Source organism: Rhamphochromis longiceps, linkage group LG2 (genome assembly GCF_057381845.1).
Source record: "Rhamphochromis longiceps isolate RC_006_pf linkage group LG2, R_longiceps_female_GT1.1, whole genome shotgun sequence".
NCBI lineage: Eukaryota > Metazoa > Chordata > Actinopteri > Cichliformes > Cichlidae > Rhamphochromis > Rhamphochromis longiceps.
In genome coordinates, this window is record NC_140558.1 from 14541558 (window position 1) to 14569356 (window position 27799).

General features: G+C 44.1%; 1 protein-coding gene across 1 annotated transcript in view; it reads left to right on the forward strand.

Moving 5' to 3' along the window:
* The window catches only part of htr4 (5-hydroxytryptamine receptor 4), a 55036-nt gene that overhangs the window by 128 nt on the left and 27109 nt on the right, over positions 1-27799 (forward strand). The window contains exons 2-3 of the mRNA XM_085418227.1: positions 7572-7772; positions 21950-22103. Coding sequence (XP_085274353.1) covers positions 7572-7772; positions 21950-22103 — 355 coding nt within the window. The remainder of the gene's footprint in view (positions 1-7571; positions 7773-21949; positions 22104-27799) is intronic.

The window sequence follows — 27799 nt, forward strand, 5'->3', positions numbered from 1 at the left end:
TTAAGGGCGCTTCTGTGTAATTGGCTGATGTGCATGAGAGTAAATCAGCAACAGTCAGAGCAGCACTTTTTTTTTCACTGCCTGTTTCTTATTTAAATATTTTTTTGATTCCTGGTAATGGTTATTGTTGGATCTTTAGCGGATTCAGTTTTTTCTTAGCTGCTTTAGATGTGAATCCCTCCCTGTGTTCCATCCTCATGTGATGAGTTTGTGTTACGTTCACGTCTGTGTTTAGTGATCTCACTTCCTTTATTTTGATAGTGTTCCTTGTGCCTTAGTTTTGCTTCCTCGTGTCATCCTGTGATTTGGTTCAGTTGTGTCTCGTTCTCCCTGCTGTCTCTTCTTCCTCCAGCTCCCCTCTGTGTGTATTAATGTTTGCTGTCACTCCTTCTCCTTCTTCAGTGTGTGATGTGTATGTGCTATTTTCTCCTTTATGGACTTTGTGTTTGCCTCCACGGTCTGTAACATCTACAGAATCATGGCAGAAACTGCTTCTTCGTGTGTGTCTGTATTTTCTAAAGTGGTTTCCACCATTGCAGCTCTGATCTTCATGAAGCAAAGGAGAAGGGTGTATGAAAAGTGAAGGAATTAGAGGCGGAGTCAGAGGGTCAGGCTGAGGATGGAGGGTCATGTGGGAGCTGCTGTCACCTCAGTGCTTCAGTCCTCCGTCTTCACCTCGCCCTTCTCTTTGTCCCTCTCTCTGTCTGACGTCTCTCATCTTTCTTTCTTTGCCCCTCTCATGACCTTTGACTCATGGGATGTAGTGTGTGTGTGTGTGTGTGTGTGTGTGTGTGTGTGTGTGTGTGTGTGTGTGTGTGTGTGTGTGTGTGTGTGTGTGGCATGTTGAAGTCAGTGAGTGACGGCATGTCTGCTGTGATGTCTTACGTTGCTGAGGTGAGAACATTTATGTCTTTGTTCTTTTGTCCACTGGGAAATGCTCAGTGGGGACGTCCCTCTGGTGAACGTGGGCGATAAAGTAAATAGGAACTCTTTGCACATCATTTACAGGAATCATGAGTATCCCAGGTAGGAACAGCTGTTAGATTACCAGTGGTGAGATCAGTCACTGTGACGGTGGTCGTGCCTGTCGGTCTGTAAAGGCTCACATACAGTTGGTGTGTGATTTGTGTGGTTTTGGGTTTATATGTGGGACAAGTGCTTATGCAAACCAAAAACTGTAAACAAAAGATGGACAGTGTCACATCTCCCATTATTTTCTGCAGCCTAACATTAATCAGTCATGTTGGCTTTTTGGAGCCAGAACTGATCATATTTGGAGGATGCTGAGCTCAGTAACATCCAGATAAAATCATTGAATCTCACTGTGCCCCAAAAAGTCTTGGACAATAATGTTAGTACAGTGACCTCACAGCAGCCATGGTATTGGTCACATGATGTTATTAAAAGTGCCTCAAAAGGCTCCAACAGCGCAAACCTGGCCCAGAGGTCCAGTTCAGGAACTCCAGCCGCCTGTGTCGCCTCCACCTGTCAATAGAATCGGGGGCTGTGTGTTTTGGCAGGTACGCGTTGGCTTCGTTTTTCAGACCTGGAGGCTGACACCTGACAGCGAGAGAAGAGAGTCACTGTGAGACAGACGAACAGTAGCTTACGTTCAAATATTTCTGTCCTGATGGGAGTTTAAAAGAGTTTAAAGTGAAAGTGAATCATACAGCAGTCATCAGATCTCAACTCAGTTAAACAATGATGAGTAGATTATTAATTAATGAATTAATTTTTATGTAGGGCTGGGCGATATGGCCTAAAATCCATATCGCGGTATAATTTGAAGCACGTGCGGTAACGATATAAATATCGCGATATATTCTTTTCTTCTGTATAACATTTTCACAAAAATCGAGAGTGTTCCTTATGTATGAATTCTGGTTGTGCTTACTGACCTCGAACAGATTTTGGCGTGCAGAAATCTGTTAAAAAATGTTTTAGTACAACTTTGGTAAGCCGCACTGCTTGATGGATTGTCAGAGCATTACGGCTGCTGTAGTGAGAAGCTTCGCGGAGTAATCTGGGTCCAAAACTCCGTCCACTTCAGGTCCCAAAGTCAAACGAACACTAAGAGTTAAAAACGGTCTAAATTCTTTCATATTTAATGAAATCATCAGCGTTGGTCCTTTACCAGGTGTAACAATTAAGTTTAACATCCATGCATCCATGAAAACAGAATTTATTAAATTTAACGGAGTTACAAGTTAACAGGAAGTTAGCTCGCTAGTTTCCACCTAAACATGACATACCATGTTCCGACTGAGAGATTTTTGTAACTAATTAAAATGTACAGCTCTGCTATCACTTCCAACATAAATGAAGACAGAAAACTAAACAGCAGTGACGTTTGCAGGGTTCCTGAAGTTGGACTACCTGGTATATAATGTTGTGCTACGTGACGTGATTGCTAGCGACGCAGCTGTGTTAGCATAACATTAGCACAGTGAAGCTGGAGGATGAACGCCAACGATTTTTCCACTCGATAAAAGTTAACGTGAGGGATTGTGGTGGTTAGGGACAAATGCAATCGCATAGCAGGATGCTATACACGGGCCAAACTTCAGTCAGGAGAACAACTGAGATTATTCATCCACAATACGAGGTTAGTTATTAATATGCTGCAACAACATGGGAATAGAGCAGCTGCGAGAGAATTCAACATTAATGAATCAATGCTACGGAAGTGGAGGAAGCGCAGTTTTTGGCTTTCCCCATATTTCAAAAGTGCTTCATCTCTTTGCTATGACTGTCGCCCGGCATAATTTGTAGATGATAATGGTTGTAGCCGCTTCAACATGCGCTATCGCGGTAGAGCGGTATAGTCAAAATCTCTATCATTGGCCAAATTTATATAGTTGCTATCGTATATCGTTTATATCACCCACCCCTATTTTTATGGTGGAAATCATTATTTTAAGGAGATGTTTTTCAGAGAATCCATGTGAATGAATAAAAAACGGTTCCAGCAGCTCATGGATGACTATCACCCGTCTGTTTGTAGTCTTGTTGTAGTCAGAGAAACTCAGATTACAGCATAATGCCCATTCCTCCTGAAGCTGCTTTTCATGTGCCTTTGTAAACGTCTTCCTCATCCCTCACTGCAGAGTCGCTCTCACTCAGTCTGGGACCAGCTTTTCCAAATTTATAATCCCAGTTACTAAATTAATGGGAACCCCCGATTCATGGTCACCTGATCCAGCCCTAACTATATGAAGGTTTGAATCTTAAAAGTAGAGATAGTGTCTGTCTCTTGAATCCAAACTGGAAGCTGCTTCCACAGAAGAGGGGCCTGAAAACTGAACCCTCTGCCTCCCATTCTACTTTTAAATACTCTAGGAACAACAAGTAAACCTGGTGCTCCTCATTAATTTGCGAGGAACAAATTAATGAGGAACACAGCCATTTGGTGATAATATAATATAAGATAACATTAGCAGCTCAATATGTCACAATCAGAATAATTTATAAATAATAAAAACTGCTGAGTAAGTCTCTGTTTCTCTCATAATCTTTCATCTGTGGTTTGAAATAACCTGAGCGCTTTATTCTCATAACCAGTAAATCATCGAGGCAGAGGTCGGGTTTTTCCACAGCAGCCAGGTCTGTGTGAGGGAGCTCAACAGCTTAGAGGCATTTTACATGTTTACCTAATGTACAGTACACACACACACACACACAGTAAACACCAGCAGAGGGTGATTCAGAGGGTGGTAAAGCACTCATCATGAAACATCACACAAACAAAATCACTGTTACCACCTTTTGTTTCTCTCTGTGTGTCATGTCGAGTGTGTGAACACACACACACGCTGCAACACAGTGTGTGTGTTTATAGACACTGAGCAGCTCTGCGAGCGCTCGCTGTTATAAACGGGTCGCAGCAGAAACTTTGCTTCCACATTTCTGATTTTGTCTTTTAACATCAAAGTTTATTTACATCATTTACAAAAGTAAGAACTAAATTCATCAAATAAAATAGTTTAAGTGAAAAAGAACATGAAAGAAAAGACCTTTCCAAACGATTCATTCATTCTTTCCATTGTTTTATTTCTGCCTTTGAGATTGTCGTTAAATTATCCCTGCACTTCATTAAAGTGCTATTTGGAGTCGTGTTTTTAGTTGTAGTCATAAAATATTTGGCTGACTTAATTGAGTTTGAAATGATTTTTTCTGATTTAAATGAATGAAATAAATAACTGTGTATCCTCCAAGGATTAATTCGGTGTAATTGCTGATTTCAGGGTTTTGTGCTGTTTTTTTTAAAAAAAAACATTAAAGTTTAAATTCCTTTATTATTATTCCAGACTGCACCTCTCAGAAATTCCTCAGAAAGGCAGTAATGAAATAAAAATCCAGTTATGGGGATTTAATTGAACTGTAGGGTTTATCATTCCCATTAAAGCTTGTCTTTGTGATTGTGTTGTTGCAGACGCCGTCGAGGCCTCCGGCTCTATTCTGCAAAACAAGATTACAAGCTTTGTGCTTTTTATCGGCATTTGTTATAAATGCAGATGGTCGTTTAGTTTACGTGGCTTCGCCATCAGGAGGTGACCCAGCCAGAAATAGTTTGACTGGACAGGACAGAAACGTGATGAATATGAGAGCATCTGAAATGATTCCTGCATGTTTGCTTCTCCTCTCTGACCTTTCTGTTTGAATCATCTTTTCTTAGATCTTACATGTTGGACGTCCTCGTCACACAGTCCCTGCTAATAAAGTTTATTTATTCAAAGGACTTTCAGCTAAACACAGTCTGTCATCCTGACTAAACACAGTGCCTCCTCCTCCACCTCAGGGCTTCTTAATGCTTCTAAACTGCTCTGAATTATAGCCAACACAGCTCCGTGTGTGCGTGTGTGTGCAGGATTTACTGCAGGCAGAGGTGTACCGGCCTGTTCCAGAGCAGTGGATGGATGGAAAGCCTTCGCGGCCTTTCCCTCGTACTGAGGTTATTTATAGACGCGGACATTGACAGCGCAGAGACGAGGCGGCTGACTGACCGACTTTTTGTCTGCAGAGCTGTTAGTGGTGGTGTTTTCTGCCTTTGAGTGAATTACTGACTGACTGCTGTGCAGCTGCCTTTTTGTCCATCAGGTTATTAGTGGCATCACAGACAAACTGTGATGCCACTAATCAATAGCTGAAATTGATTTGTTGCACACACAAGTCCAGGATTTTACAGCTGACTGAGAGTGGCAAGCTATCACCTCGTCTCAGGATTTCTTTGTTTTGTCAAACTGCAGTAAGTGTGTGTGTGTGCGTCTGTCTGTCCAAGGTGTGTGAGCAGTGAAGCACAGTTTAAAACCTGCAGAGTGAAATCCATAGAATGTACTTAAAAAGATGGAAGTAAAGCTGATTTGGGGAGGGGGGGGGGGGGGGGGGGGTGAATGCTCCATCATTTAGAATGTTAGAAATGATGAATATGATGGCCCATCGTCGGATAAAATAGATGATTTATGGCAGTTTTTTAACACCTGGATCAGTGTGATGTCATAGAGAGTGGCTATTTCTAATGAGGTCATCTCATTCATCCCACCTACAGTTGTCTTAGAGGGGGAGGAGCTAAAGCAGCATGTTTCAGACGGAGGATGAACTGGGAGGTGTGCTGTGCAGCTCCAAAGGTTCGGGCATGCTCAGCACGCGTCCGAAAATTTAACCCAGCTGTGACAAAATAAAACAGGAAGTAACAGAAGACGAGAACACCTACACGGGGCGACACTGCACACAGGAAACACAAAACACTAAATAAACCAAATCACCTGAAGCAGAAAGCTAACAGAAAGTAGACATTAACTGGACTAAAGTATAACCAAGAGACTCAAACTCCAGCAGATAATCCAAAACATAAGAGAGAATAAGTGGTTTTTGTTTGTGTGTGTGATGCTGCAGAGTGCGACATGTGTTAACATGTGCTAAAACACACAAAATCACCATCAGGTTTGTGATGGTGATAACAGATGCCGCCACATGCTCGTTACTAAATCAGGCTCATCCCACATTAGCAGACTCGTGCTGAAGCCACACCCACATTTCTCTATTTGAGGTCAGCCACTAACCAGAAGGTCAGTGGTTCGATCCTAGGCTGCTCCAGTCTGCATGCCAAATATCCTTGGGCAAGACCTCATGTTGCTCTCCGATGCATCCATCAGAGTGTGAATGTGTATGAATGGTAGACTACTTAGCACTTAGGTCAGAAAAAAGTGCTTGTGTGATTGGGTGAATGAATTAGTTGTATAAAGCGCTTTGAGTACTCAGACAGAGTAGAAAAGCGCTATATAAGAACATGTCCATTTCCCATTTCCGTACAGACCCCCATGCTTGCCCACAACCGTTAAGAAACGTGTAGGCGACACAGAATCACTCAGAGACAAGTGGTTCATCGAAAAGTGAAGGCTGTTTATGCTTTGAATGAAATGGGCTGTGTTTCTGACAACATGCGACTCATCAAATCAATAAAAATGTGAGCAAAACGTTATCAACCTCCTCTCTCTGAACTGCTGACTAGCACGAGCCCGCTGTAGCAATTGGTGAAGAAGATGAGAGTAACTGTCTGTGGTTTTTGTAAAAAGTTTGTCGTCTTTATCTTGGTGAAATTGGAGGAGTGTGACTCGTCTGTGGGATCCGTGCTGCTGGATAAAGACAGTCACTTAACACAGAAAAAAGGAACAAAGACTCAGCAGGAGCTTAGAAATCAGTGAGGATTCATCCCAAAATCTCATGTTCTTCACTCAGACATGTACGTGTGTGTGTGTGTGTGTGTGTGTGTGTGTGTGTGTGTGTGTGTGTGTGTGTGTGTGTGTGTGTTCCTTTTCAGTGTGTGTGTTTCTTACGTTTAGTAAGAAACACACACACTGAAAAGGAGCAGCTGATCGTGCACCACTGTGTGAAAAGCACACATGCAAACTCAGTCAAAGGGACGCAACAAAGGATGGGGGGGAGTAACAGGAGCAGTGTAAGAGGACAGACTCACACACGCGAACGGGAACCAACAAACCTTTAATCAGCCAAACCTGAGGCACCAAACCCATAACATGAATGTAAGGTCACAGCACAGACACAAATCCTTCTTAAAACCAAAAACAAACCATGACACACTGTCCCGCTTCTCACCTGTGAGCTATTGGCCAGTCACAGTCCTCCCTGACCTCCCCAGGACAGCATGCATGTCTGACAGGTCAAACATGCATGCTGACTCTGATCAGAGTATTCTGAGAGGGTGTGCTGCAGGAGAAGAGCTTTAGTTTTAGACATTTATTCATCTTTAAAGACCTTAGAGTTTTAAATAGCCATGCTGTGGGAGGAGCCAGATAGGTGTGGACCCTGACTACAGGGACTAGTGGTCGCTGGGTAAAATGCTGCTTCCAGCTCGGGTCTAAGGACGCAGATGGAAGCACTGTGCTCTCTAAAATACATACTTCACATTCTTAAACCTGACAGGCTCCAATGGTTATGACCTCAGTCAGAGAGTAAGTGCTCTCAGTCAGTGCGTGCAACTCTGACAACGCATGGACATCCTCCTAATGTTTGCATTTATGATGAACTAACTGATCCCGCCTCTCTTTCTTCAGGAAAATCAAGACCAACTACTTCATCGTGTCGCTGGCGTTTGCCGACTTGCTCGTGTCGGTGCTGGTGATGCCGTTCGGCGCCATTGAGCTGGTCCACCAGCACTGGATCTACGGCGAGACCTTCTGTTTGGTGAGGACTTCTCTGGACGTTCTGCTCACCACCGCATCGATACTACACCTGTGCTGCATCGCCCTGGACAGGTGAGACCGTCTGACTGTCTGTCCTCTGTGTGTGTGTGTGCGTGTCTGATCTGCTGGAATCTACCACTTAACCTGCACCACTCTCATTCTCATTGGTCGGGGTCTCTCGTGCATGTGTGCACATATACTGAATATAACGATTGGCTGCAGGCCACATCAAACCATTGGCTTTGATTGGCTGGCTCGAGGCTATCAATTCCCACACCTCTGATGGAGGGGCTCGTTTTCTGTTCTTAATTATTCGTCATCCTGCAGGAGACTGAGGTGTGTGTGTGTGTGTGTGTGTGTGTGTGTGTGTGTGTGTGCGCATGTGCGCATGTGCGAAAGAGAGAGAGGGCGTGAGAAATATTTTGACGGTTTTTCTCTGCTTTCACAGACAAAAGCAGCTCTTCTTTAATTTCAGGGTGAAGACATGTTTTAACCTTTAAGTCAAATATTCCTAGCTTGTGTTTTCTTGTCTTTTATTAAAGTTGCTTGTATCATGTTGTTTAGGATTTTGCAGACAGCTGGAGTGAACATCAGCATTTCTTCCTAACTTTTCAAACACAGTTTTAAATCCCACCAAAGTGATCCTGAGGGAACAAATTAAGCTGCACAGCCTCCTCCACCTGAAAGAGCTCTGAAAGTCAGAGTTTGTGGAATATGTATTTGGCTTCACTCGAACTTTGATCTAATCTAATGACGTTTGAAAGTAATCAGATGCTATCTGTGTACAAGTGTGAGCAGCAGCACTATTGAAATGAGTCTGTAGCAATCACAGCTAAGCAGTGAGATGTGGGTGAAAGCAGAGCTGCTGAGACAAAGCACAGTTAATCTTCACACGGACTCTGGGAAAAGATATAAAACCGGTTTCAGTGGCAAACACAGCCTAAATGTGTTTTTCAGCTCTGAAAATGCCATACATGACAAAGTTATGAGAAGGCTGGTAAAGTAACTTGAACTGCGACCCACTCCTGTGAAAATATTCACAGTATGAAGGGAACATTTTACATGTCTTCATTAGGTTATTGTACAAAGATTCAGCTGGTTGTGAGCGGGCCGAGGCTGGACTGTTTGGATTTGAATGATTTCACGTGGAGCAATCCTCATTACAAGTTGCTGTGTGGCCCTGCGGGCCGGTGCTGGATGCTGACGAGCGCTGTGCTGTGCATCATTCACTAATGATGTGTCCATAATCAGAAAACAGGCAGGACTCGGTGACCTGTCTGAGGCCTGCAGGCTGAATGCAGAATAAATGTTTAATGACTCTGACCGTTATTTATCTGTTTCACACCAGTGAGCTCCGTCTCTCACATGTGTGTGCATGTATTTTTAATGCAGAGCCACAAACAACAAAGGAGGAAATGGTTTCTTTATTAAATTATCTGGCTTCGGGAGTTTTGTATTCCTGTGTATGTACAGCTGTCTCTGCATCCTGGCACAGCTTCAATTACCAATTCATAGCAAGGCAATCGCCCCTCGTTACCCTCGAGTGCCCCGTCCCCTGTGTATGATCAAATCTACTGTGCCCTGCATTTTCCTCCCCTACCTGCTAATTAGCTGCACACACACTTCCTGCTTTTAATGTGAGTGACAAAGTGCATCAGTCTGTTCAGCTTCTCGATTATAAAGTTCCTGCTGTTCCACACGCGGCCAGCCGAGTCTGTGTTTTCCTAACAGTAGCTAGATGGTAAATGGACTGACTCTTATATAGCGCTTTTCTACTCTCCCGGAGTACTCAAAGCGCTCTATACAACATGCCTCATTCACCCAATCTCACAAGCACTTTATCTATACGTAGTGCTTTCTAAGTACATTCACACACATTCATACTCCGATGGATGCATCGGAGAGCAAGTTGGGGTTAGTATCTTGCCCAAGGATACTTGACATGCAGACTGGAGGAGCCAGGGATCGAACCACCAAGCTTCCGATCAGTAGGTGACCTGCTCTACCTCCTGAGCTACAGCCACCCCACTGAAGTGCACACGCTACAAATCGCATACGTGACACAACCGTCCACACGTGTGAAAACATACCGTCATTTTGATTAAGAGTTACAGGTAATGTGATAATTAATGAGAAAGGCTGGTGAGCTTTAATAACATGTCATTACTGTAAGAAGAGGCAGCTGCTTCAGAGCAGTTTGTAAACCGTAGAGCAATAATCACAGGTTGTCGTGTGTCTGCCTGTTGCGCTGAAAACCTGACGGATGTCACAGTGTGAAAGTGCAGCAGTTTTCTATCCGTCAGGCAGAGAGAGGCTGGAGCTCCATATGGTGCCCAGATTAAATGTTCCTCTGATACTGTGTAGGTAACATCCCACAAACAGACACATGGACAGAGGACAGCAGAAACAAATGTGAGCACTGGTTCCGTTACAACAACTGGAAAGCAGAAATTCTTCATATGCAGTTTTACTTCATATGAAGTGTTATTCTGTAAAACATGTAACGTAGCGTCTGCTAGCACACTTTAGCCCCGACAACAAACCTCTTCATGAACCGACGGGTCAGCTGTGCCCCGTTGTCTCGGAGGCACACTCCTTTCGAGGTAGAAATCAAGTGTGTCAGAAAAACATTTATCGACAATGTGAATGTGTAGAATAACCATGGCACGGAAACTGAAGTAGAAACTGTGGAGCTGAACCAGAGGGTCCTCATTTATAGTGAGCATGAATATATACACCTGATAGGGAATGTTGTAAAGTACAGCTGAGCTCATGTTGAAGCCGCGGTGGGGCACAGTCTGCAGGTTCTTATAAAAGCAGTAATCCTGTCCAGTAGGTCCAAGTTTGGGCAAAGCACGCCGATGCTCTCTGGTCTCAGGGTGCCACATGTTGTTCTGGACTCTGAGGGTTAGCCTTTTTTGGAAATGCATAAAAGTTAACCTGGAGGCTTGCTTTTGGTTTTTCAGTTGCTTTGGCTTAAGTTGCATTAATCACTGTGAACTATCCTCACTATGTGATCACCCGGCCCCCCCCCCCCGGGTGATCACATAGTGAGGATCACTCTGCCCGGGGGCACTCGGGCAGAGTTTCCTGACTAAACTTCAGTATTTGATGTTCTGGGAATGCTAATGTGAGCCAGTGTGCTGCTCTGTAGAAACAGCAGAGGTGGTTCGTTACAGGAGAAATCAGAAAATGGAAAAAGCCTGTGATCCAACAGCTTTAGGTCCTCCTTCAGCCGCAGTAACTCACAGTGATGGTTCCTGCGAGACGTCATCAGTCTCTCTTAGCACTGTGCAGGAGTTTTGGTCCGCTCCTCTTCACAGCGTAGCTTCAGGACTGGACTTCTCCTGCTGTGCTGTCATGAACTTTAACCTGCTAACTGACAGCTACAGATCTGAGGTTGTGCTCCTGGGTTTTTGTCTTTGCACTGTCTGAGGATGGGCTGAATGTGTTGCGACGTCCACGATACCTAACCTCAGCTTTTATAGACGTGTTCACTGCTGATGATCAGCTAATTTTGATTAGCAGCTGCTCCTTTCCCTCCTAATTCCCATGGCAGCGCAGCGATGGACATAGTTTTTCACAGGACTAGGGGCTCTGGTTCTGCAGGGGGGAGGGGTGCTCTGGTTCTGGCTCTGCTTTCAATAAAAGAATGCTGAACAGAAACTTGTAACCTGAATCGCTCCCACGGCTCGCTGAGATGCTGTACAGAGGCAAAAGCATGTTCCACTGTGCAGAAACCTGTGGAGCAAGTTGGATTTCACAGGAAGAACTTTGACCCGGGCTGAGCTCAGTGCTAATCGTGAGTCTAGTAGAAAGAAACCAGGCTGGGGGGGAGAGTCAGTGCTCCTGCAGCTCAAACAACCATCACATCGTGTGGGGAGAAGTGAGCTAGCAGCAGACGGAAAACCACTACAGAGAGGGAAGATCTTCTGTTGCACCTAAAAAGATGTCAGATGTCAGACCAGAGAAGTTATGAATTATAAATCTGTGATAGAAGCGTCTGCTGACTGCATGTGTGGAAGGAAGCATAAACACAGCAGGAACACAACAGAATGTCCATGAAAGAAACGCAAATGTCTCCATCTTAACGTATCATTTTTCCCCTTTGTTTTTTGCTACATTCATACGTAGAAAATATGATGAAGTGATGAAAGACAGATGAAAGATGCAGAGATGTTTTATCTTCCATCTGTGAAAAAATTACTTTTCATTTCTCCTTTCAGCTTTAAAATTATTAACATTTAATTTTTCACGTGTTTATGACACACAGACAGGCAGAGTGTATGTTTGCCTCCAGCGAATCGTTTTTATGGGGCGACTCGGCCAAACCTTCATAGAAATACACGTCTTGTTATTTTTTTCTGCTTTGCTAAAGGTATTTCATGTTCTGGGTCGCTCACTCATTATCGTTCATTTGTCCAGACATGACCGACAGCCATGTAGAAGCTGCACAAGCTTCTTGACCTCACAGATAATCAGGCTCATTGTACATAACCCCCTTTAGATTCCAGGCACACCTGTACAGGCCATCTGGACTGGCTCTCCATCTGAAGGGTCTGAATAAGCTGAGAGTTGAATCCAGCGATGAGGAGGCACGGTCAGCTCCTAGCTGTCTTCATCTGAGCGCCTGCCCTGCTTCCTCTCCTCTTAATGATGTAAGCTCTAGCCGTGATGCTGGGTTATTGCTTTAGTGGCGAGGATACAGGCCCCAAGGATCATTTTTATTGGCTGGAATGACTGTTCATTAGATGTTACAGACACAAACCGAATCCTGAACTGTTATTCACAGAATTACAAGGTTAATGTGCACAGTTCACTGTTTAAGCATTTAAACATTTAAGCATCGAGTCTGATTATAAATCGTTATATCATCACATCAGAAATCACTACTTTAACATAACAGCTATGAGCTACGAGGATGTCTCTGTGGTGGGGCGTGGTCATCCGCAATCACGCCCACCGAGTTAAGACATTCAGGGTTGTTGGGGTGTGTGGTGGCAAGGAGTATGTGCGGCCTGCAGCTGAGAGCTGTAGTCGCACTGTGTGAATAAAGTTGGCTCTCAAATCACACCTCTGGACCCGTCATCTTTGCCACAGTCTTACACTAAATGTGGAGGGAGGAAGAGAGCGTCATATCCCAGCCAGTGTATAATTAGGTCCATCCAGAGTCCTCGAGCCTTCAGGGTCATTAGTCCGCTGTGGACGAATATGCAGCAGCTGTTTGTTGAAGGCTGGTCCTCCTGGTCCTGCACACATCTCAGCCGTCCTTGATGATTTTATTCAGACTCTCTCAGAGCTCGTCCTGAGCTGGACCTCTGGACCATGTTTGTGCTGTTGGAGCCCTTCGGAATATTTTAATGACATCATGTGACCAATAACGGGGCTGCTGTGATGTCACTGTACTAACAGACCGTCCAAGAAATCTGAGCTCCGGTTTTGGGATTTTGTTTGAATAAACTGGGAGATATCCATGATTTTGCTTAGCGGTACAGTCTGTGGTTCCAGCTTCAAGCTAGTGTCTGATCACTGTATCACTCCATCCTCTCCACAAACAAGATCCTTCCAGAAAACTCCCAGTGTGGGGTAAAGCGCTAACTGACAGACGACTACACCCGTCTTTATACGCAGGAAGTTCGTACGTGGAAGTGCTTGAACTGAGACACAGCACCTGTTTCCAGAAGGCCACCAGAAAGAAAAGCACAGGTGTGGCTAATAACATGGATTACAGAGAAGCTGGAATAAAACTAGAGTTGCCCACTGTTCACTGGCTGTGGCAGTAATCCATGACAGCTTGACTGGAGTCACCCGGATCCAAGCGAAATGGAATTCAGCCATTATCCAGTCATTTATATTTGAGCTTAACTTGTCCAAACATCTTGAGTGAACGGAGACATTTGAACAGCAGCTGGATTCTTCTTCCGTCAGCCTGAAACAGGTCAGAGGTCACCATGGCTGCTGGAAGAACCAAATAAAGCTGAGATTCTGAAAACACTCAAGTTCAAACAGAAGCTGTGTGTGTGCGGGTTGGAGGGGTGCAACAAAAAGAATATTAGACATCAAGTGTTTCACCAATTTTACAAAAATATATATTTGAAGGGAGCTGGAGAAGAAAAGAAGAGAAAAGAAGAGAGCAGCTGCACAAGAAAGCTTCTTATTCATCTGCTGAGCTGAAAAGAAGTGAATGAAGACTAAAAATAGCAGAAACACCTCGAGGACGATGCTACGAGTAAAAGGCACAAAAACACTCAGAGCTGAATCAAATCATTTTAAACAACAGGATAGAGAACAGTCTCTATCATCATGAATTCTGCTTTCACAGAATCTGATCAAAGATGTCATCACATTAACACATTAAACAGATCTCAGTCTTATAATATTACTGGAAAGTTTTGCTGTCAGTGGTTTGTGAATGATCCAGTCTGAAAGCAAGTTGGTCATGTTCATGACCAATGTAAAAGTAATCTATTACACACAATTTACTTTTACTTAAAAGCAATGTAGGATAGTACTTAAGTAATCAAAGAGAAAGTAATTTCTTACATTACTTTTTATTACTCCATAAAATGACCTGATGCTACCTGATTTTCCCAATGAACTAAAAGCAAATATGAAATCATCCAAAAAGACTTCAGAGATGTCGTCATGGTGATTCTGCTGTAGAAAACCTGCACAGGTAGAAATGAGGCTGACTGCTCAGCTCTGCCTCTGTTACCTGCTGAAGTTCAGGCTCTGGCTGCTGGGCTGGGGTCTGCATACACTCGGGGTTCTTGGTTAGCTTAGCATTAGCATGCGGTCAGCACAGCTGTTTCTGTCCTGGACAAAGTTCGCACTTCACATCTCAAATTTGTCCTTAATGCTATAAAAAATTGTAACCTCAGCGCTGTCAATCGTGAGCTGAAATCAGCTGATTGCAGCAGCTGCCCACCTGACGTTCAGACACGTAACTGAAGAACCTTTGTAACGTGAGTGACAACATAATTGTAACTGTAGTGTGGTTTCTGAATTCATCACTGGAAAATGTAATGTGATTACACCCCCAGCTCTGTCAGTCACATAACTCATGAAAGTAACACAGTGTTCAGAGATCATCCAGCCCAATGACCATCAAAGCCTCAATGAGAGGCAATAAGAGCAGCTGGTCTGAGCCTGCTGTAATCATCCATGACATCCAGGACTGTTATTATATATTTATCTACATTGATTCATGTGAAATGTGTTATTCATGGAGACTCCCTGGTGAAGTCAGTCCATAGAAATCAATACTAAAGTGGATTTAAATTATTCTTGCGTTTTTAGATGATTTCATTTGTGCTGAATTTTACAGTCATTTTATTTTTGTCTGCACAGCAAAATGAGGTTTCTCAGGTTGCTGTGGGCCAAGGAGAGGAAATCTATAGCGAGGTCTTAAAGCAAAGCATCATACTTTTTTTATTGAAAACTTCATTGCTCTCAGACACGTGTATCTTCGGAGTAGCAGGAAATTGTCTTAAAGCTGTTTTCCTATTTTTACATTTCCATCCGAGAAGATACGCATGTGAAGGAACATTTGGCGGCATGCGGGTTTGCTTGTTTCCAGAAATCAGCTCTGATATTCTCAAATAAATGATGAATTAAAATGTAGAAAATAAACAGGGGGAGTGAATTGGAGGCCCGCGGTCACGACATTTAACTGCACTGTGTGTCTTTGTGCTTTTGTGCCCACTGTTGGCTCTTTGTGTGTATTTCAGCTTTCATACAATACCGGGATTGACAGTGGAGCTGGACACACCGGGGAGCTGTGTCACTCAGACCTCCACATCCACACTTAAATAATCAATCTGCAACCTTTCTCCACGACTATTTTAGGGATTCAGATAGAAAAGGCCCTATTGACCTTTTTTAATGCCACTGCACATGCAGACCACACTCTCACTCCAAATTACCGATGGCTGTGAAATGCCAGTTGCCGCAAGTAGGTAATGAGGGAGGATCACAGCAGAGGAGGCAGAAATAAAATGTCCACAGAATACAGCTGTGATACAGCAGCAGAGCAGCCTCAGTCAGACTTATGAGGACACACAAAGGTCACAGAAATACCAAGTTTGGAGTTCAGCGGACAAACCACAGTCAGGCTGGGCGCTGATTATTTCTAGAAGCTGCAATATTTGCTTTTTTATCACTTTGGAGCAATACAGCATCGACACGCAGCAGCTAAGCACAAACCTGAGCTCCAGCCAAAACTGAGTGATGGCGAAGTCTGTGACCCACACCGCACTGTGCACACCACAGAAACACTCAGTGACAGTACATGAATATTTGAAATAAAAAAGTTTATGCTGTGTGTAAACATCTGCATGTTCTTGTCTCCGTCACAGCTGGAACAAGCAGAACAAGCCTGTGTGTGTCAAAATGTGAGAGCACAAGATTGTGTCATCACACGCTGTGGAGTCAAGTAGAAGTCGTACACGTTTACTAACCTGATCAATGAAAGCTTTGATTCCACCATCATAGAGAAAAGTTTTCTGTGTGTTTGCTGCTTGAAACAAGCTTGACAAATGCTGAGGGTGAACTCAGGAGTGGAGCAGATCTAAACATTTAACACTAAACAAGTGAAAACGCATCCAGTGGGACCTCAGAGCTGGGAGCTCAGCTAGAAAGGTGCGAGGGATGGCGTGACAAAGACAAGAGGGAGACAGACACAGTAAATGTACAGCAAGGCAGGAAACAAGGCAGGAACAAACCAGGGACAACAAGACAGAGGAAGCAAAACTGAAAATAATGCACATGAGGTGAGGGACTATCAAAACAAAACAGGAAGTAACTAATATAAACACCGGGACTAAGACACATGGGCTTGGCACAGAAACAGAGGTGAACAGGCATGGAGACATGAGTGACTGGCACAGAGAGACTGACCAGGGAACAACGGGAACTCAAGGAAGAGGAGAACAAGACGTCTTGATGCATTCTCAATCATCCAGGGAAGTAAATCTCCAAAAAGTTGATTCTGTTCATCTGGACGTAGCGTTTTGTGGGAGAAACGTTTCATCACTCATCCAAGTGACTTCTTCAGTCTCAGCTGACTGCAGGTTTCCCCAATCTTATAAACAGTACATTTGCATAATGACTGAAACCAGCCCACTGAAGGAACAATGGGCTGGGAGGTCAGTTCCTTAATCTTAATTATGCAAATTCTCATGACCATTGATCAATGGTTCCATCTGCCTCCATAATGACATCTCTCACCTTCTCAACAAAATCCAGGGTGTTCTGGATGTGGTGTTCAGAGCTGCCCACCAGCGGGTTGAGGATCGAAGCCAGAAACTTGGAGATGTTATAGGTGACAGAGTTGATCATCCAGACAATTGGTCTTAAAGGTGCACCCTGTTTATGTATTTTTGGTAAACCATACGGACTTGGTGTAGATTCCCCTGGGTATAGCCTGTGGTACGAGGTCCGGTCAATAGCCTTGTCTTGTTCTAACTGCTTCAGACAGTCTATCACCCTCTTCCTGTAACCACTTACTTGGTCTTGTTTCAGGGGCTCATAAGTATTTTCGTCACTGAGTTGTGACAAAATTTTCTCATAATAGTCTTTCTGGTTTAGCAGTACTGTGCACCTACCCTTGTCTGCCGGAAGGATGATAATGTTGTTGTCATCACTAAGTGATGTGAGTGCCTTCCTCTCCTCCATGGTGATGTTGGATGCTGGGGGCTTTACATTGCTGAGACAGGCCGAAACCTTCGTCCGTAGTTGCTCTGCTTCCACTTCTGCAATATTGTTGTTACGAATTGCTGTTTCTATGGCTGCGATCAGCTCCACTAGTGGGATTTGTCTCGGTGTTATAGCAAAATTCAGCCCTTTAGCAAGGATGTTTTTCTCTGTTTGGGTGAGCTGTCTGTCAGACAAATTCTTCACCCACTTGTCCACATCCTCGGTGTCGCATCCTTGTCTCTTCTGGTCGCTGAGGACACTCTCCGTATTTTGCGGCGGTTTCTGACGTACAACAAGTAAGTCAGTGGGTTTTGGTCAGTGGTTGTTGATCAATGGTCATGAGAATTTGCATAATTAAGATTAAGGAACTGACCTCCCAGCCCATTGTTCCTCAGTGGGCTGGTTTCAGTCATTATGCAAATGTACTGTTTATAAGATTGGGGAAACCTGCAGTCAGCTGAGACTGAAGAAGTCACTTGGATGAGTGACGAAACGTGTCTCCCACAAAACGCTACGTCCAGATGAACTGAATCAACTTTTTGGAGGAGAACAAGACGACTAGACCGGGGAGAGACAAAAGGAAAAAGTAGATGAGACGGGGACACAAAGAAACATGGAAGGGAATGACAAGAGACACGAGGCTTAAACTATACACAAGCACAGGAGACAAACGACTACTAACGGACAACACGAAGTAACAAAACCTGGAATCACAAGCAGGCGATTACTAGACAACGCACAGAGAACACGGGGAAACATGATAACGAAAACAACTGAGAACAAAACCCAGATAAGAGAAACTCTAAACACTAAGAAATGATGTGAGAATCAGAATCAGAAAAGGTTTTATTGCCAAATGTTGAGCAGGTTTACAACATTAGGAAATTGCTGCGGTGATTAGTGCAAACATACTGTCATATAACGCTTAAATAGACATGAAAATAAAAATAAGAATAAGAATTAAAAGTACTAAGTAGATAGATATATACATGAGTGCAGGTGGTGATCAGTGCCAAACATGGAATGATGCAGTGAACACAGCGTAGGGTCATGTGTTAGTGGTGGGAACAGTCATACGGTTATTGTTCATGAGTCCAACAGCAGAGGGGAAGAAACTGTTCTTATGGCGAGAGGTTCTGGTGCGAATGGACCGGAGCCTCCTGCCTGAGGGGAGCAGGTCAAACAGACTGTGTCCAGGGTGAGAAGGGTCAGCTGAGATCCGAGCTGCACGCCCCAGTGTCCTGGAGGTGTACAGGTCCTGCAGAGATGGGAGTCTGCAGCCAATTACCTTCTCAGCAGAGCGCACAACATGCTGCAGTCTCTGTTTGTCCCTGATAGTGGCTCCAGCGTACCACACGGTGATGGAGGAGGTGAGGATGGACTCGATGATTGCAGTGTAGAATTGCATCATTGTCCGTGTTGGCAGGTTGAATTTCTTCAGCTGCCTCAGGAAGTACATCCTCTGCTGGGCTTTCTTAATGACGGAGGTGATGGTGGGCTCCGACTTCAGGTCCTGAGTGATGGTGGTACCCAGGAAGCGGAATGAGTCCACAGAGGTGATGAGGGTGTCAGTCAGGATGATGGGGGGAGTGGGGCTGTGTGCTTCCTGAAGTCCACAGTAATCTCCACTGTCTTCTGGGCATTCAGCACCAGGTTGTTGTGGCTGCACCAGGACACCAGACGTTCAACCTCCCTCCTGTAGGCAGACTCATCCCCGTCCGAGATGAGTCCAATAACGGTGGTGTCATCTGCAAACTTGATTAGCTTGACAGACTGGTGGGTGGAGGTGCAGCAGTTGGTGTACAGGGAGAAGAGCAGAGGAGAAAGAACACAGCCCTGAGGGGAGCCGGTGCTGATGGTCCGGGAGTCCGAGACATTCTTTCCCAGCCTCACATGCTGCTTCCTGTCCGTCAGGAAGTCAGTGATCCACCGGCAGATGGGATCAGGCACATTAATCTGGGAAAGCTTGCCTTGGAGATGGTCTGGAAGGATGGTGTTGAAGGCAGAGCTGAAGTCCACAAACAGGATCCTGGCGTAGGTTCCTGGGGAGTCCAGATGCTGCAGGATGAAGTGTAGGGCCATGTTGATGGCGTCATCTACAGACCGTTTGGCTCTGTATGCAAACTGCAGGGGGTCCAGGAGGGGAGCCGTGAGGGTCTTGAGGTAGGAGAGAACCAGGCGCTCAAATGTCAACCTGACACAGAGGGACGAGAGACCAAATACAGAAATGGGATCAGACAGGAGTACTCTCAAAAAACAGAAAAACCAGGAAATTCACACACAACAAGCTGGATGTAGCTATGTAAATACACACACACACACACACACACACACACACACACACACACACACACACACACACACACACACACACACACACACACACACACACACACAGATTAAGCACACTTTAATAATCCCTGAGGAAAGACAATAAAAACAGTAACAGGCTGAACTAATTAAATAATACTTTATATTACAAAGTTTACAAAGTATAACAAAGAGCTCTAATATATATACAAATATTTCAAATTAAATATCAAGAATATTACAGAGCTGAAATATATAAGTGTGGCAGGGCATGGTCTGTGGTGCAGCTGTGGGGGAGGCGGACACACCTGAGCAGCATCAGCAATCACACTCTGCTTAAAGCAGAATGAACTGGGTCCTGGGGGCGTCGTTGTTGTTGGTGTGTTTGGCTGGCAACTGAAAAGCTGCAGTTGCGTGTAAGTTATGACAACCGGAAATAAAAGAAAGTGTTGAAAAGTCAACGTGTGCAATATGTGGCCCTGTCTGCTACGTCTGTTACAATAAGATTGACATGTTACTTTACCCTGTAAAACTTGTGGGCATGTGCAAAAACTATTGCAGTATACTGATTGGTTAAACTGCTATTTTATCACCTGAATATCAAACACCACCTTTAACGCAACAGCTTAAATCAAGTAGAAGAACTCGTGGGAGTCTTCTGTTCTGTATTCCTCGTATTTCTGACTTCTAGTTATATTTTTGGACTTTTACAGCATTCTCTTATTTGTTGGTGGTCTGCATTTCCCTCTTCAGTTCTTATTGTTCACTTGCTGTTGCATTTCTGATAATTGAGTACGCCTCTGTCTTGTTTCCTCCCAGCTGTGGTCAATCCTCATTACTCCTCAGTGCGTGAGGGTGTCTGCTTACCCTCACTGTGTGTTTTCGGGTTCCTGTTTCTGGGTCTTCACCTTCTAACCATCCACACAAGACTGCAGACTCTGCAGCTTCAGCACAGCAAGAAGTTTTACACCTGAAACAAACATACGGCGGCTCACAGAAGCACTTTGTGTGCAGGAGGTCAGGAGGTCCATTTTGGTTGGTTGACTTTATCTGTTTCCTGTCACGGTGGAACAGGCGTGAGCTCAGTGACCAGATAAAAGTGCAGATATGGAGGCTTTGTTCCCATGAGGAACACCACATCTGTCATCAGAACTTTGATAAAAGGATTAATCAGCCTCTTTATCCTCATCCTTCTCATTTCTCTTTTCCTCTTCCTCCTTTGTTTTTATCTTTACTTCCTTTTTTAATAGCTTCCTCTCCTTCCTTTGGTTTCATGTCTCTCCCAGTCTGTTGCTTAGAGTGAGACGTGGAGCTTCCCTCAAGTGTGTGAAGAGGCAGAAGTTTGATTGAACATCACAGGGAGGAGTTTGTGTTTAATAGGGCAGGGTTAGAGTTAGGCCAGAATCATCATTATTATTGATTTTAAATAATATTTAAAGGAATACCCCACGACAGGCCCAGCCCCCTGTGTGCAGTGTTGGGTTACTGGCAGATGCAGCAGAGGATCCGGGTTTGTGCCTCTGGGAGACAAGTGGCTGAACGGTGTGAAGAAAAGGCCTCAGATGGTCGTGATGGTGTCAGCATGGCTCCTCTGGTCTTCAGCTGAGCCTTCGGGATGCAGAATGGGGCAATAAAACTGTGATCGAAGGGTGGGATCAAAGCAGAACAGATGGAGGACAAAAGCAGAAAGGCGAGACGTGAGGGCTGGATGAGAGAAGAGGTACAGAGATGATGATGATGGATGATGATGAGAGACAGGCTCAAAGAAAGACAGAGTGGAAAGAGACATTACGGGAAGGTAATGGGAACCGTTTCATTGCTGAAGTCAGTGCTAATTGGTGGCTTTTATTCGCGGTTAGCATGTTTTTGTAAATGCAGGATGGTGGAAATGTCCTCTTGTCTCGCTCTCTGAAACTGGAAAACAGAGCCAGGAGGTCGGGGGGACAGAAGCCAGTTTATTCACAGTGACTCTTTGTGTTTTTGGCTCTATTCATGGATTTGCTCATTTATTCCAGGCAACAGAAAATAAAATCAGAGATGCTCGGACTTGTCGATTCCTTTAACTTTCACCTGCTCTACCTCTGCTCTACCTATCGAACCATTTCACAGCTCGCTTCCTTTTCTTCTTCTTCTCTTTGTCAGGTTTGGGGTGAAACTGTGTGTTTGTGGCAATTTTTAATAAGTGTGTGTGAGTCGGATTCCTGTAATCATACTTACGCTCTCTCTCTGTCATCTCCCTGCAGATACTACGCTATCTGCTGCCAGCCTCTGGTCTACCGGAACAAAATGACGCCCATGCGAGTGGCTTTAATGATCGGCGGCTGCTGGGTCATTCCCACTTTCATCTCCTTCCTGCCCATCATGCAGGGCTGGAACAGTATCGGCATCGACCACCTGGTGAGTGCTGCGGGCTGGCGTCCGCGTGGGAGGGGGGATCTTTTTCACAAGTTCGTGGAAGTGAAAGCTGCCCGAGGAGACACAAAGACGAGCCAAAGATGGAAAAAAGCTGAACAAAATATGTTTAGCATAAACATTTAAAAAAATGGGATTCTGGGAAGTTTTGTTTACACGAAGAAGAAATGCTTCATGCGTCACTGTGGCAACAACAACAACAACAGCATATCAGACACAGAGACAGACAGACGAGGCTGCCGACACCACAGACACAGGGTCGAGTTGTGTTTGAGTTCAGTTTAAGATCCGCTGTGACACAAGCGCCATGCAAAGAACGGAAACAAAATGACGCGCTCACAGATTCAGTCTGGACAAACGGGTTTCACTCACTCACTCTTTGAGGCTTTCAGGAAAAAACTCGTCCCTTTAAATGTTTATTTCTTCTTGCCCTCTGAAAGTTTTCCATCTGAAAAAGAAAATTCATAAAATCACTGAGTTCCTAAACACTGAGACGAGCGCCCGGGACACTCTGGAAACACTAATTTTCCCTGGAACATCCCAGAATATTTACACGTGTGTTTCCCTCCCACCAGCCTACATATTCCTGTGTATTATACTGTGGATGATTAACATCCAGATGTAAGACAGATGAAAACAGTGTGAGCAGAGAGGTCAGTGTGGAGCTCAGCTGCCTGACGATGACCACACCTTACCTGTCTCAGGTGTAAGAACTCTCTGATCTTCTCTCCGCGTGTCGGGAATAACTGACTGAGTATTAATGAGGTCACAGCTTTGGTGTCATGTGCAGAAACGTGGGCATCTCTGACTTCAGAGGTACACCTGTGAAGCTGCAGGTGAGGCTCACTGATGTGAAGGCCACATTCAGCAGCTCGATGACCTCTGACCCCTCAGTGTATATCCATGAAGTCATTAGAATAGTTCCTGAGACCAGCATCACTGCCTTCTGATGCACATGCAGTCATTCTGACTATAAGCTGCCTTAAATATGGAGAATGCTCTGAGTTCAGGGGTAAAAAGTTAACCTTACTGCCAAACCTCTGCTTTGTAAGCATGTCAGATACAGTAGGGCAAAAAAGTATTTAGTCAGCCACCGATTGTGCAAGTTCCCCCACTTAAAATGATGACAGAGGTCAGTAATTTGCACCAGAGGTACACTTCAACTGTGAGAGACAGAATGTGAAAAAAAAATCCATGAATTCACATGGTAGGATTTGTAAAGAATTTATTCATAAATTAGGGTGGAAAATAAGTATTTGGTCACCTCAAACAAGGAAAATCTCTGGCTCTCACAGACCTGTAATGTCTTCTGTAAGAAGCTTTTCTGTCCCCCACTCGTTACCTGTATGAATGGCACCTGTTTGAACTCATCATCTGTATAAAAGACACCTGTCCACAGCCTCAAACAGTCAGACTCCAAACTCTGCCATGGCCAAGACCAAAGAGCTTTTGAAGGACACCAGGAAAAGTATTGTAGACCTGCACCAGACTGGGAAGAGTGAATCTACAATAGGCAAGCAGCTTGGTGTGAAAAAATCAACTGTGGGAGCAATCATCAGAAAATGGAAGACATACAAGACCACTGATAATCTCCCTCGATCTGGGGCTCCACGCAAGATCTCATCCCGTGGGGTCAAAATGATCATGAGAACGGTGAGCAAAGATCCCAGAACCACACGGGGGGACCTGGTGAATGACCTGCAGAGAGCTGGGACCAAAGTAACAAAGGTCACCATCAGTAACACACTACAACGGCAGGGAATCAAATCCCGCAGTGCCAGACGTGTTCCGCTGCTGAAGCCAGTGCATGTCCAGGCCCGTCTGAAGTTTGCCAGAGAGCACATGGATGATACAGCAGAGGATTGGGAGAATGTCATGTGGTCAGATGAAACCAAAGTAGAACTTTTTGGTATAAACTCAACTCGTCGTGTTTGGAGGAAGAAGAATACTGAGTTGCATCCCAAGAACACCATACCTACTGTGAAGCATGGGGGTGGAAACATCATGCTATGGGGCTGTTTTCCTGCCAAGGGGACAGGATGACTGATCCGTGTTAAGGACAGAATGAATGGGGCCATGTATCGTGAGATTTTGAGCCAAAACCTCCTTCCATCAGTGAGAACTTTGAAGATGAAACGAGGCTGGGTCTTCCAACATGACAATGATCCAAAACACACCGCCCGGGCAACAAAGGAGTGGCTCCGTAAGAAGCATTTGAAAGTCCTGGAGTGGCCTAGCCAGTCTCCAGACCTCAACCCCATAGAAAATCTGTGGTGGGAGTTGAAAGTCCGTGTTGCTCGGCGACAGCCCCAAAACATCACTGCTCTCGAGAAGATCTGCATGGAGGAATGGGCCAAAATACCAGCTACTGTGTGTGCAAACCTGGTAAAGACCTATAGTAAACGTTTGACCTCTGTTATTGCCCACAAAGGTTATGTTACAAAGTATTGAGTTGTATTTTTGTTATTGACCAAATACTTATTTTCCACCCTGATTTACGAATAAATTCTTTACAAATCCTACCATGTGGATTCATGGATTTTTTTTTCACATTCTGTCTCTCACAGTTGAAGTGTACCTCTGGTGCAAATTACTGACCTCTGTCATCATTTTAGGTGGGGGAACTTGCACAATCGGTGGCTGACTAAATACTTTTTTGCCCCACTGTATACTCTGTGTTCTCTGCTGTTTAAATGTGGAAATCTCTGCTTTAACCCATCCACCTTCCACTCGGTGAAAACAGTCCACTGAGACTGAGGTGTTTCGCTCCATATAAGCCACAGTGATCACAAGGAACAGAGACGATTTGCTCCTGCGCCCCCCTGCAGATGTGGATCGGGCTGCCCTGATGTTGGGACGAGAATGGGGCAGATAACATTCTCACTTAGCTGTGACTCAGTAAAAGTGATTCCACTCTGCCCGACACACAGCCTGAAGAGCAGCACTGGCCCACAGAGCACCTTCATCCTCTCCACCATCTCCCCCTGATCATATTTATTAGGGGTGGGTTTTAATAATCGATTCATCGATTAAAATCGATTCTGGCTTGGATAACGTGATATCGATTCATTAAAATCCTGAATCGATTTTTTTATATAAATGTATTTTGCCCAAAATTCCAGAATCTCAGGTGAAATGTCACAAAATTTTGACAACCACCAAACATTTAAAACAGTAAATGAGAGCAGGTACACGGCTTCTGCACAAAGACGTAAACACAAAGCGCGGACCGCAGATCAGAATCAGTGAGATGTCGCCTTTCTCACCTGCACGGACACAGTCGGGGCTGAAAGCCGACAGCTCGCTGATTCTGATGTTTCAGATTTAAACTTTTTAAAATTATACAAAATGCAAAACGCTTAGCCGTGTCTCTAATAAAACCTCTGTAACTTCAGAGGTAATGTTCATAAATTGATTAATGGTTTTCTTTCGTTTTTGATCTACTGCAGAATATTTTTATAAAATCCCAGGCCAGGAAAATCATCTTCATGTTTTTCTGTGTTTTATCTTCAGTAATTTGACACAAAGGCATCTGCTGTGACGCTCACACCTTTGGTAAAGTCTGGAAAGTGTCAGCTTCCTTTTTATAGATGCAACAATATGTAAATGTACTGATCTGAATTCTAATATTTCTGACTGTCTGAGGCAAGATTTCCCAGATTCAAATCGAATTGAATCGAATTGAATCAAATCGTGGATCGAATCGATTCAGGAACTTGTGAATCGGAATCGAATCAATTCTAGTAATCAGTGACGATACCCAGCCCTAATATTTACTGTCAGTCTGTATAAATCCACTGATTCAGGCGAGAGCAGGTTACTACCTCTGTGATGAGTGGATCAGTCAGTGTAAGGTGATGCAGTGTAGCCATGACGTGACCACACAGTCAGTGAGATGTGTGGGTGTGTGTGTCCCTGTCTGTGTGTGAGAGTGTGTGTGTCTGTGTGTGTGAGTGTGTGTGTGTGTGTCCATCCTGCCTTACACACTCATTTATATTCCTCCAGCTGTCTCGGTTGCTGCTCGCTGTTTTCAGAGGTGATGGGCTCTGGTGTCATAAACAGTCTGATAAATAAAGTCTTTAACAACATGAGCATTGCAGAAATCATTCTCACATGTGTGTGTGACCGAAAACAAACGCAGAGGGAAGGTTAGAGAGCGAGTGCACGAGGAGACTGTGAAAGAGAGAGCGATTGTCCCCTGCCACCTTTAACCTCGCTCACCCCGTCCATCTTCATCGAAACGCCAGCAAAACTTTCTCTGAGCTGCCTGTCAACACAAGGACCGGGGTCACACAGACACACATAAAGTCATAGACACACACACTCACACAGCAGCTCTCGTGGGGCTCATTAAGCTGCTGAGTGTTGCAAGTGATTTTGGCACAGATCACGTGGAAACGAGTGTTTTGTGCAGACCTGTCAGGCAGCTGGGGCTCGTGTCGCTGCTGTTTCTGATGTGCTGATGACTTTATGAAGACAGCTCTGTGGTTTATCCTGATCATTTCCATCAGTGAGGTTTGAGTCTTTCAGGTGTTCCCTCATTGTGTCACCTGAGCTTTTTCTGAAACACTCTGCCATACTAACATTTACTGTTATCATAATGTTCTTTTAATGTTCTGATCATTTCAGCTTTGTGTAACTTCATAAATTAGACCGACGTGTCCTCATAGGAGTTTGGAAGTTTCTTTGCATGCTTACATTAATTACATTTTAAGGACACATGCAAATAAGAATGTCCCCGGAGTTTTGCTGACTGTAAATGGAGCTGTTATAAGTGGTACAGCGAGGAGTCGTGTAGTATTTGAAGAAAGATTTGATCCATGATTAATGTCACATCATTGCACTGTGGAAGGAACTCACCTGACAGCCAATGATTAGTTTTCTATTTTTTTGCCTTCCTGAGCATCAGAACCAGAGCATAGCAAGACTCTACCAACAAAATGTAAGCAGCATATTTTATAGGAATAAATATCAGCTATACTGTGTTTCTACACTGTAAATGGACCTTTTGATCACATCATGGGTCACTGAGCAGGTTCAGTGCTTTTCCTAAAAATGCCCAAATCCCGTATCACGCCAAACAGACAAACTAGACTCTTGAAAACTAAAAGCACTAGAATAAAATAAAAATGATCAAATTAGAATGAACGACTGCAGAGAGCGCTTTGGTCCCCGTTAGTTCAGTCATTACGGGCTTTGATGGATGTGTTTCTGGAGACAGACATCCTGCACAGATTTTCCTGCCTCTGACACGTGCCCTGCATACAATCATTAAAAACGATGAATGTAGTAAAAGCTGAACTCAAATAAGAAAATTCACCCAGGAAACTGAATTTAAAACCAAAGGTCAAATGAAACTAGAAAAATTTGCATTTCCTGCGAAAATGCAGTGTGGATGCTTAAAGCTGAAGCTGTGTGCAAAAACTAGCTGAAAAAGCTGAAAAGTTGCAGAAATTGTAAAAACTTTGCAGAAGCAAAAGAACTTTGCTAAAATGGAATAACTTAGCAGAACTGCAATATCTTAGAGGAAACATAATACTTGGCAGAAATACAATAGCATAGCAGAACTTTGCAGAAATATTGTAACTTACCAGAAACATGATAACTTCTCAAAAATACAAGAACTTAGGAGAAATAGTATAAGATAACAGAAAGAATATATTTAGCCAAAAATACTTAAA